This window comes from Triplophysa rosa, linkage group LG10 (genome assembly GCF_024868665.1).
Source record: "Triplophysa rosa linkage group LG10, Trosa_1v2, whole genome shotgun sequence".
NCBI classification, from domain to species: Eukaryota; Metazoa; Chordata; class Actinopteri; order Cypriniformes; family Nemacheilidae; genus Triplophysa; species Triplophysa rosa.
The window spans coordinates 3,927,963-3,940,263 of record NC_079899.1 but is presented as its reverse complement, the minus strand read 5'-3'; the positions used below and the strand labels follow the sequence as shown (position 1 = coordinate 3,940,263).

The 12,301-nt window shown below is 40.1% G+C and overlaps 1 protein-coding gene across 1 annotated transcript; it reads left to right on the top strand.

The window, feature by feature from the left end:
* Nucleotides 1–3,667: 3,667 nt before the first annotated feature.
* LOC130560248 (gap junction delta-2 protein-like) lies at nucleotides 3,668–8,846 on the top strand. Its single transcript, XM_057343905.1, has 2 exons — nucleotides 3,668–3,783; nucleotides 4,854–8,846. Exons 1-2 carry the CDS (start codon nucleotides 3,713–3,715, stop codon nucleotides 5,710–5,712), a joined length of 930 nt encoding a protein of 309 aa, XP_057199888.1. The 5' UTR covers nucleotides 3,668–3,712; the 3' UTR covers nucleotides 5,713–8,846.
* The last annotated feature ends 3,455 nt before the right edge of the window (nucleotides 8,847–12,301 follow it).

The window sequence follows — 12,301 nt, the reverse complement described above, 5'->3', positions numbered from 1 at the left end:
GTTTTCACTTCAACTTTGTGCTGGCAGCCGTGCACAAGGCCTCCTCACAGCGTGTGGTGTAGGAAGCACATTTGACAGTTGGACTGTAAATATTTAATTCAAGCGTGAGATGAAGAATGGAAAAGGGCCTCCCTGTGCTTCTGCCATATGGACAGATCATGAAACATCTGATCAGCTTCACGTTGCTTCTCTCACTTAGCTCTGACACATGGAGAAGATACCAAGCCTGATCATGTCTCAGTACTGAACGCATGTGTTTGTGCTTACACAAATTGATATTCATCTTAATTTCTTTATGCAGAAATTAACAGTGTGTGCTCAATGGATGTCATCAATATAAACTCATGCCTTCAGGTGGCTCTTAGTTTCTCAACACCTGATCGAAAAATGTAAAATAAAATAATGTTACAATGCAGACATTGACATTGAGTTGCTGTGTTCCTCACCAGTGTTGGGCATGTTTTATTCACAAGCCCATACATGTGAATATAACAGCTTTTTATTCAACTTTCCAATTACTTTTGGTCCCTTGAAAAAGGGGGGTGCTTCATATTAAAGAGCTGTAATTCCTAAATCCTTCAGCTAATCTGGATGTGAATACACTCTAAATAAAGTTGAGAGTGTGCACTTTAAGACAATATCTATTATAAAACTGTAACTCGAAAACATATTGATACACAGCTAAAATAACAAAAAATGTGCCTCTGTCCAAATATTTATGGCCCTAACTGTATGTTTCATTAATAGAGACACTGTGCAGTGTAGTTTTGAACAGTAAAAAAATCTAGTACTATTTTAATTGAATGTTTATTTATTATTAGGGTTAAAATGAATATGTCAGAAGAACTGCTTCAAAGTCGTAGCCTATATATCCAAAGTTTACCTCACTACGCAGATAAAAACAAAAAGCGCGATATGTTTGTCCCTTTATGTGCTCCGTAGTCCGGTGTACATTGTTTTCAAGTGATTGTTTTAAAGTTAGCACCCTGCCCAGTAGGCTATATTCAATTCCAACTATATTTTGTTTGTCTGCTGAATGTAACTCTCACAGTATTCTGGCTTATTTTTGTGAAGGCTAAGAACAGCGAATTTGGTGTTAATTTAGACCACCGAGATCGATTTCAATGATTTAAGCAGGCTTAAAAAAATACTAAAAACAATCTTCCCAAATACTACTTTTATCGGATCAAGCACTAGCTGTTAAGTGTATTATGTACTTCATCTACCTGTCGATGAGATATCCATCATCTACTGTGAGTTAGCGGAGTCATAACAGGATGCCTTTAGCAGGATGTGAGTCCATTCCACTTCACTCATACAGCCTATCTTGCAGTTCGCCGTTGCATGCGTGCTGTGCTTGTGTGAGGCATGACAAAGGTCTGCCGAAGCTTCTCAGGATAAGCGGAGAACAGAGAAGTTGCACAGATGCACAGTATAGGCGCACAATTGTAAAATAATAACACATTTTATTTCAGGAACTTCAAGGGCCCTCACATGCCAGGGCCCTATGTACTCAGTCACCCTTTTACCCCCACTTGCGACCTGGTGCTTTTCTACTGAAAGTTGCTAGCAGCAGAGGGATAAACAACTAACCAGTTAATCCAGTGCGGTGTACCAATAAAGAATCACATTATAGGTTCAGCCCCCACCAAAACATTTCCCTTAATTTACTCACCCTCATGCCATTCTATGTGTAAGTGACTTATCTTCACCCAAACACAAATAATATGGATTACATATGGATGTGCTTTTATGGACCTTTAAAATGATTGATCCCCTTTCAATGCCATTTCAAAGCTAGGACAAGCCAAGATATTCTTTCATATAACTTTAATTGTGTTTGACTGAAGAAAAGAAATTACAATATAAGATCAAATAAATGTTCCTTTAGAAAAAGGATGTGTTATAGTAAAGGTGTAATAACCATGTTTTGGCAGATTTCTATAAAAATAGTTTAACTACAAATATCATTATTAAACAATGATTACTACGGTTTCAAAGCAACAACATAAACAAATGTAACTGCGCATGCACACTTTTGTGGCCTAAACCTAAACACATTTTTCCTGAAAACAAGCAAAAGAAATAACAAGGAAATTAGTTGGCTAGCAAGTTTAAAGTATGTCTAGCCAGTATTATTTTGAGTTACCAGTAGAAGAACCATTTCTAGGCTAATCTTAAATGCTACAGTTATAAGAACCATTTAACAAATAGTTTATTTAATCAAATTAATATACTATAAAATTCAATTATATATAATTATTATACAATAAAATATTAATATAAAGGTAATGGTTTAGATTATAGCCCGCACTACCAATTTAAATTAAAGAAAATATAAATAGTTATATAGCCACTAGCCAGACCGATCAACATGCACAGACCGGAAGTTAATGTGCATCCCATGAAACCATCTAAAGTGAAACCATAGTAATTTTTGGGTTACTATGGTTTTTACTAAATATACAATATTTGTAGACAGTTAGACATTTAAAGGGATAGATCACTGGACCCTGTTGACTTCCACTGTATGGATACAAAACCACTGAGACATTTCAACAGCATCAGCCAGACCCAACTCCAACATTTCTAAAAATATCTTCTTTTGTGTTCCACAGAAGACAGAGTCTTGTTTTGAGTGACATGAAATTGAATAAATGATGACAAAATAGGTGAAAAACAATAAACCCATAATGGCTGAATGTCACCGCATCATATAAGTGTCATGTATGTTATAAGAACAAAACAAACATTTCTCAAAAAAAATCATGTAAAATAAAGACACTTTTGTGTGTCATAAAGTTATGAAATATAAGCCTTTCCATAGTTACTTTGATGAACTGCACTTGATACATAAACAAATTCATACATCGACCAAAAATCCCTGCATATAGTCATTGCAAAATCCCTAAATCTTGGTTCTTGGTATTTTTTACACGGTAATGAATTGCACCCAAGTTAGTGTCGTTAAACGTTTTGGCATCACTGTAGTTCCATGTGCACATGTAGACCTTTTTCAAAACTGCGCATGTCTACGCGAGCAGTGGGCGCGGCCAAACATTTTTCTATTTAAACAGCACCTCCTATGACACTTTCACCTCATCCCCAGAATCCGCGGTGATTAACATGTTTAAGACTGGTTTATATGTTAAGGGCGGGGCAGGACGTCCCTACCGCAGTCAAGGACATTTGCGTTCAAACAGCTGCTTTAAAAAACACGCAGCAGCTAATTTCACACCTCAGTCCCAAAAATAACAAGGGTGTAGGTCACACCTTCCCTCTTCAGCATGAGAGATGATGCTCAGTGCAGGTGTCACCATCCCCGGATTAAAATCACTTCTACAGTCCAACAAAGCCTGCAATCTGAAGAATATCACTAATGTAAAATCCGTATGTTTTGGCAGCTCCAAATAAAGCCCCTTATGCCCATATGACGCAACAAGGCGATCCACAATCCTGATGCCATATTAAAGGCAGCCGCCCTCCACCCACCCATCAATCTGATGTGAAGATCGAAAATAGGAGGGCTTACATGACTGCGCGGCGAGGAGGGCGAGGAAACGTGTGGGATCCTCCAGCATCAGCACTGCCACGGTGCAGTGAACAGCTGGCGCGCGTCATCCATGCGTTTACCGCGTAACGGCGGACAATAATCAGGAAATATTCGCCTTTTTTCCCCTGGAATTCGAGCAGAATCTGCGGATGAACAGCAATGGGGGAATGGACCATACTAGAGAGACTCCTGGAGGCTGCTGTCCAGCAGCACTCCACTATGATAGGGAGGTAAGAGCAAATATCGGCGCAATTAAATGTTAGTGTGAATAAGTGACACTGAATTTCAATGCAATTGCTGCATGTTTGTAGCACTAAAAGAGGCGTTGCAGCCTTTTTCACTTAAAATGCTGTAAAGAAATGTAAAGGTTGCCAACGGGACATACCAATAAATATTTGCATAGTACTTTTGATAAATATAACATTATGCGAAGACGAACGCATCCTGATTTCAGCACTGGACAGCTCATTATGCTGAAGCGGCCTTACGCTGACATTTTTATGATTTATTTGTTATATTGTTTTAAGCTTCCCTGAACGCCGCATTAGGAGGCAAAGTGATCAGCTGTGCACAAAAACAGGCGTTACCGCCAATATCACTCATTTAAAATGCAGCAAGAAATAAAATCTTATAATGGAACACGGTGAAATTTAACAGAAATTGCAATAAAGCGTTCAATTTTCCCGAACGCGCCATGACAGCACCCTTACTTTAACCCACCGTACCTTTGAAGCGACCTTATATTTACACACGTATTTTGTGTTTATAGTGTGCGTTTAATGTATTTTTTCGTGTAAAGCCACATATGTAAGGGGTGCTTTGGTACCAGCTGTGCTCAAAAACAGGCGTTACCTCCAGTTTCACTTATTATAATGCTGTAAAAAAAAAAAGCACACAAAAATGTTAGATTAAAAGATAACTGCATAACATACTTGCCCAATATAGTGGAGCACAGTAAAATTGAATTGAAATTACGAAAAAGAGTTCAATTTTTCCCAACGCATCTCATTTTCAGAACTGGACAGCTCCTCCACTTGAACACAGAACGCCGTTCAGTCGACCTCACGATCACACACACTTGTGTCGTGTTTATATTGTGCATTTATTGTATGTCTTCGCGTAAGACCACGTTTGAAGGTAAAAGGGGATGCTCGGTCCCAGCTGTGCACAACAGCAGGCGTTACCGTAAAATGCTGCAGAAAATACAAACGGAATCAAGCATGATATTTGCATATAACATGACTTTTTAAAACGCATTGACACGCACATACGCATTCTTTCTGTGTATGCTTGTTTTCAGGATCCTACTAACAGTAGTGGTAATCTTCCGGATCCTAATCGTGGCTATAGTGGGTGAGACGGTGTACGACGACGAGCAAACCATGTTCGTGTGCAACGCCTTGCAGCCGGGCTGTAACCAGGCGTGTTACGACAAGGCTTTCCCCATATCTCACATCAGATATTGGGTATTTCAGATCATAATGGTGTGCACGCCCAGTCTTTGCTTCATCACCTATTCGGTCCATCAGTCGGCGAAGCCCAAGGAGAGGCGCTTCTCCACCGCCACCGTCTACCTGTCGGTGGACAATAAAGAGCAAGACTCGTTGAAACGAGAGGAGCTCAAGAACCAGAAGATCAAGAACACCATCGTGAACGGAGTACTCGCCAACACGGACAACTCCACCAAGGAGCCCGAGCCCGACTGCCTGGAGGCCAAAGAGCTGCTCGGTTCGAGCACGAAGCCCATCAAGTCGAAATTGAGACGCCAGGAGGGCATCTCGAGGTTCTACATCATTCAGATCGTGTTCAGAAACGCTCTGGAAATCGGCTTTCTGGTGGGCCAGTACTTCTTGTACGGATTCAACGTGCCCGCTGTGTACGAGTGCGACCGCTACCCGTGCATCAAGGAGGTGGAGTGTTACGTCTCCAGGCCCACGGAGAAGACCGTGTTCCTCGTCTTCATGTTCGCGGTGAGCGGCTTTTGCGTGGTCCTCAACCTGGCCGAGCTCAACCACTTGGGCTGGCGCAAGATCAAAACGGCCGTGCGGGGCGTGCAGGCCCGCAGGAAGTCCATCTATGAGATCAGGAACAAAGATCAGCCCCGGATGACCATGCCCAACTTCGGCCGCACGCAGTCCAGTGACTCTGCGTACGTGTAAGCGCACGGAACGAAACGATATGGACGAGTCCCTTCGCCGCGTAAGGTTCATGAGTTGCAAGAGTCGGGTAGGACGTTTTTGTTACCGTTTTAAAGACTTCATTCACTACCGTGGATGACAGACCACACGTTTGTAAAACAGTGATGCAACTTTTTTGCAACGTTTGTACTCTGAGATGTACTCAAAGAGCAAACACCGGTACCCGAGTGCGCGCTCCCTCTCCAAATGAGCTGCGGTTGCGCATTACATCACAGTGCCCATGTTACACCCGATGCATGCCGTTATGATTTATCATACCACGATCGTTTTATGCAATTACAGAAGAATTCTTGATGTGGTAACACTGTAACATGAGCAATGGCATGTGAAGCGTGACGCTGCTCTACTGTAGTACTTGAACGGAGCGAATGCGTTTTGCACTTTGTACGTGACACAGCGAGAGTCTTACAGATTTGCAACACCGCTCATTAATATTTCAAACGCGATCGCTTTCTTTCTCTTTCGTTGCCTGTACTGCACCATTGACCTTAACATAGGCTATGTGATGAACTTCATAATTGCTGTTACGTCTGTATGAGTGTGTGAGCCGCAAACGCTTTTAAAAGTCTGTGATTTCCTTCATTTCAACACCTAAGCTTCTTTCATTTGTGAGCTTAAATGTAATCAAGTGCCATACCTGTATATAAATATATGCATATCTCTTTCTCTCTCTCTATATATACATACATAAAAATATCGAAACCTATTCTGAAGAATATAACCATATCCATAAAGCAGATTTATTGCTTCAATTATGCTTAGCGCGTCCAGATTTGCTTTCACTGTATTCGTTGTAAACGAACTGAAAAGGTCTCTTTTTTCTCTTGCTCTGGTGCTGATCCAGAAATCGTTGAAACCCAGAATATATGTGCTCTCAGTTCAGCTTCTTACTTGGCCACGTCTGCTGTATCTCTTCCAATTCAGATGACAATGCAAGTGTGTATGACCAGGCGCGTGCTTTCACGTATATGACTTGTTTTTATGATATAAGGCCTTGATCGAAATCTGGTGCATTATTTTACTGTCGGATCACGATGAGCTTTTTTCAGATTTAAAATGTTACTATTGTTACTATCCATTATTATTCTTATTCTTATGCCACCGCATATTTATGCCACATCTGTGTGTGCCCCGAGAAGAGACCTTTACGTCGTCTGCATTTCTAAGCTTGAAGGGAAAGTATTGCATGTTTAAGAATTTATATTCAAGAGAATCTGGACAATTTCAGGGGTGAAATTGCTGGGTACTGACAGATGACCCCTCCCCTCCACTGACGCTTATGAAAAAACGAGTGGGGATGTTATGGGAAGGCACATCTCTTGAAGGTCACTGGGGGATAAAGCTAGAGAGGTAGAAGAACATCGTGGCTCTGAACAGTTTGGAACGGACAGTGATGGGATCATCTGGGGCCCGTCGTACCGCACAACACCTGACGGGATGTGACCTGGCAAATCTGGGATTAAAATGAAAGCTCTGGTCCGGACACATATGGAACTCTTGGGAGAACAACCTCATTTGCGGGGAGGGTGGTGGGGAGCCGGAAAAACAGACGGAAAATACAATAATGTGAATCGCTTGGCTGTATGGTGCAATATTCCGTTTTTTCCCTCTCCTTGGAAATGCATTCCAGGATTGCACAACTCTGAGATTTTTACACCTCTGTGGTCCTTACTGAGCAATTGTAACGACCGGGGAGATCCAAACGAGAGGTTTTATTGCATAAAGGACTGTACAGGACCTAAACGGCAAAGCTTTAATAAAAGATGAACTTGTATCTTCCTCGCCTTATGTATACTGCAGTCCTCCCCCTCCCTTTCCCTTTCCCCACCCCCCCCTCCCCGCAACAGCAGACATGAGATTTTTACAGCTCCTTCAAATGACAGTGATTGGGTTATGTGTGAATGTAATTCTGCATGCTGCGATGAGTTTTACATCATGTGAGCGTTGGAGGCTCGGTTAAACGATACCCGCGCAACTCCATGGCGCGGACCGGGGCTTGCGGTTGCATCACGTGCTGCGGCAAGGTGTAATGTGACAGACGCTAGAGATGCATTCTGCACGCCCAGACGTTTACAAAAAAGTCTTGTTCATTTAACACAAAAAGGCAAGCATGAAATGCCGTTAATTCAGGTGCACAGATGCTGAGAAATCCACCGAAAGCTGTAGGGTCTCGTGTCGTTTCTCTGCAGGGGCCTTTGTGTGAAACCGCGACACGAGAGGGAACGGCAGCATGATCCCGTCGCGCTGCAGAAGCTCATATTCAGTCTCCTTGAAAGCTCATTGTAATTTTATTCTGATTGATTTGCATATTGATTAAAAAAAGGTCTTGCATGACGGCGGTGAAAACCGGGCTGTTTCCATTTCTTAACGAGCGAGCCTCCGGTCTTTGTGTGTTAAGGCTGTGTAAACTGAATAAACTGGAGATGGATGTTATACTGTGAATTAAATCCACTTCTTTATCATGGTGATGATTAATGACGGGCCTGATGGGTTGTTTTCTTGACGCACGCGCGCACACGCGCCCCTCTGAGATTTCATTGGACTGCAGTGTGTCCTGTAAGCGCTGCAGAAACTCTGCAATGCACAACTGTCTCACCTGAACCACACGGCCTGTTCCAATCTCTTTTATGTATACTTCCTTTCATTTTCCAGCAAATTAATTCGAATACAGAAGAAATAAGTCAAATGTCAAAATAGTCTCTTATTTATTGACTGTTAAACATGGGTAATGAGATCTTAATATATACAAAGGGTATATTAGTGTTTTCCAAACTATTGTGTGATGCAATTGATGTTCCAGAATAAAGTTATGAACGATCATTTAAAATATACATCCGTCATATGAGCATTGATTTATTTATTAGTGAAAAGCATTTCTGAGTGTGTTTTTGGCCATTTTTCATGGGTTGTAGGACTTTCATTAGGATTTTGATTTCACTACCAAGCCAAATGAAATGTGTCATACCTCGGTCATAAGTCTGTGTTTTTCTATTTTACTGTGTGAGATGATCATTGCACATTCGTTTTGCTTGTATGACAACAAAAGTTATGAATTAAACTTATTGTACATGATAACCCAAACATGTAAGTGATTATTACAGTGTCTTTCTGTTTTATTTATTTCTTTTTTGCATATTATTGGAAAAAATAAATACTTAAATACGAAGCTGCTCCTTATAGCTAAATTGGTCAAGCATTGCGCTTGGGTTCAGTTTCCAGGGAAAACAAATACTGATACAATGTATACCTTGACTGCAATGTAAGTCACTTTGGATAAATGTGTAAATGTATTACGAAATGTTCTGTATAGGAAATGCTGGTGATATCTGGCACATGGTTTAAAACAGGGTTTGCTTAGCACTATAAACCAAATCAACCAAAGGTCACAAAATCTAGCAAAACAACACTTGATATTTCAGCTTGTCAGAACATGATATAACACATTTTCATCATTGATCAGTGATGGATTAAGACATCACATCACATCCCATAATGACATAATATAATAAAACACGAACGCTTGTAAGAGCTAAACATTTACATTTATGCTGATATTGAGATTTAACCCATACTGTAGTCTCCTAACAGATGCTAAACTGACAAATCAATAATTGCCATTGATGCCATCTGCAATGTATTGTCTTTCAGAGCAACGTCTTGAACTCGTTCCTTCTGTCTCTTTCTTTTTGTTTTCCCCTTCCTCCTTCCCTATTATTGGCGCTGGCAGGTGAGTTGGACGGCTCTATAGCCAGACCAATTGTTCCTGATAAATGTACACGCTACGCATCATTTGCCAGCCAATAAAATTCACCGGATGACCAACCTTAATCGCTTAAAAAGCTGTTCTTTGTCTAACAAGATTAGGGCGGCCACACAGACTGAGCAGCGGAAATGAAGGCTAATGAGGTTAAGAAATGTAAAAAATAATGAATTAAATGTGCAGATCAGGATTATCCTTTTTCTTTACAAGCAAGTTGTGGGTTCTACATGTTCAAACGAAGATTCTGGTAGCTGCACTTGTAACACAACTTATTTTCACTCATTTTGTGTTTTTACTTGTGATTTAACAAAGTCAAAGCAATGAAATGGTGTTTACTTGGAGAGATTTTTTTAGACATGATGCCTAATGGTTCAGCCATTAATGCATTGGAGTCATTGAAAGGAAGTTGATGTTCTCTGAAGGTTTTTCACCAGATGTTCACGTTTCATTTTTAATAACCACCGGAATGAACCCCAAAAGCCAGTATTTATTTGATTTATCTGTATATATTTGTAACAGCTGCACTGTAACATGCTTGCACAAAGATGATGCAGCTATGTGTTTCTCAGATTGAGACTGATTTAAGGTCTACTGTGATGCTCGGTGTGAGACTGGATTGAGCGCTGTGACTCCGCTGGCTGTCGGGTGTGAATGGGGTAGTCGGTGGGACTCCACGCATCATTAAGGGCGTGCAGTGCATAGACGTGTGTTTGTAAAATGTTCTGCAGCCAGTTTATAAGACATGTAAGATTTGGCAGCAGACTGGAAACACAATATGTAGAACGTATTTGTTCTCCAGCAATGACACCACTGTAAGGACAATTTCTGATAACAAACAGTGGCTAATCCAGTGATTATCCAGATGTTTTTATCAAAACGGCTTAACGTTCCACCTGATCTGACCTCTGTTGGTGTAGTCAGGTGGATTTAGTCACATTTCATTTCAGTCAAATAATATAAAAGTAATAATAAAAAAGGACCAATTAAAGACAAAATCTGATACACTGTTTATAAGCCCCATGAATTTTACATATCAGCAAAGATTGAATGATCAGAGATGTGAACTGAACGTGGTGTGCTGAGAAGAATGTTAATGAACATCGGTGTTCAGTTTGTTACTGCCCTGATTCTCTCCTCTGGTGTTGAATTGTTTATTATGTGGTGATTTATTTCCCATCAGGCCTCTCACCTCCCCGGCGGTTCAGGTCGGAATTGATGCAGGTTACATTAGATGGGCAGCAGTATAAATCACCTGAAGCCTCAGCACAACATCACGGCTCTACTTTACTGGAACAAACACATACGAAGTTGCTCTCTGATGGCCTTTACCACTTAATGCTTTTCTTACATGCAAATGATTCATTCCAGCCTGCCCTCAATTCCCCCGAGGACTCAACTCACATCTGTGCCACAACCGTCATGACTATTTGAAAGAAAATGATCAGTCACTTTTTTGCTTCCTTTTGAAAAATAATGGTGATTATTATGATGCAAATGTTAAAAAATGTTGTACCTTATTTTCAGAAATCATGAATATATATTTAGACAAACATTTACAATATATATATATATATATATATATATATATATACGATATACTGTATATAGCGAGGCATATACGATCAAGACACCTCTGACATTGAAGTTAGTGTGAGACTAGGTTTAAGCCCTGTCCGGGAAACCCCCCACATTAAGGAGTTCTGGCTTTGGACAGCTACATCAAAATCAAATTGTCCTTCAAGAGAACTCAACGATACATCCTTGCTAATACACGATCGAATCTCACAAATACATGTTCAGGTCACATTTCACCACAATGACAAAAAAAAATTATATACAGAATACAGAAATTGGATTTTGCGTAAAGAAAATAAAATAAAATTTTAGGGCAAATAAGATTTTGTATATTGTGACATTGTTTGTTAAGAACATTGCAGCATTATGTGGCAACTGTGGTGAGTCTCTACGTTTTTGGCTTTGGAACATTCAGAACACAATGGCAACGCAGTGGTGTATGTTTTTTTAATTTATAAAAAATTTAAATAAAAGAATATTATAATATTGAGGCACACCTGTTGTATGTCTATCAAAAAGTATAAATAATGTCTATCAAATCGATACATTTAAACAATGGGGGAAATCTGCATATTTAACAACAAAAATACCCTAGAATGTATTACAAATTAAATAAAGTATATTTTTGGAAGTGCAATAATGAGCGTTTAGAAATGTAGACGTTTTTTTATATTCAAACATTCTAATACAAATATTGTAAATATTGTAAATATTAGCAGTGCAGGTTTCTTTTCTTTGGTTTTGGGGAGGAGTATACCCTCGAAATGTTCTTGACAATCTACACATGAAAGTGTTGTCTTGCTTTATGCTTTTCTCCAGCACATCTCTGTCCTGTCATAACCATAAAAATGCTGCTTTCAGCGGTCTGATCACATACCCATAATGCAGTATGTGTGTATTTGCTTGACTCATCTCTTCTGTGAAGCTGCTGAGTCATGGGCTTGTCTAATTCTGAGCTCACAAAAAACTCCACAGCAACTCCACAGTAGCTCTGCTGCCACAGACTTCATGGACCTAAAAACAAATATGGTAACATCTAAGCATGATACCTCACCACCTGCCGCTGAGGACTGATTCTATTTAGGGCAAAGAATTCTGGTATCCTGCCAATAAGACAATAAGATCGGTACAATTAATACACTTATATCTCCAGTGGAAAATGTAAATCAGTTATTGGCTACTCTGTTCAGCCACTTGTGCCATTGCAATATAACC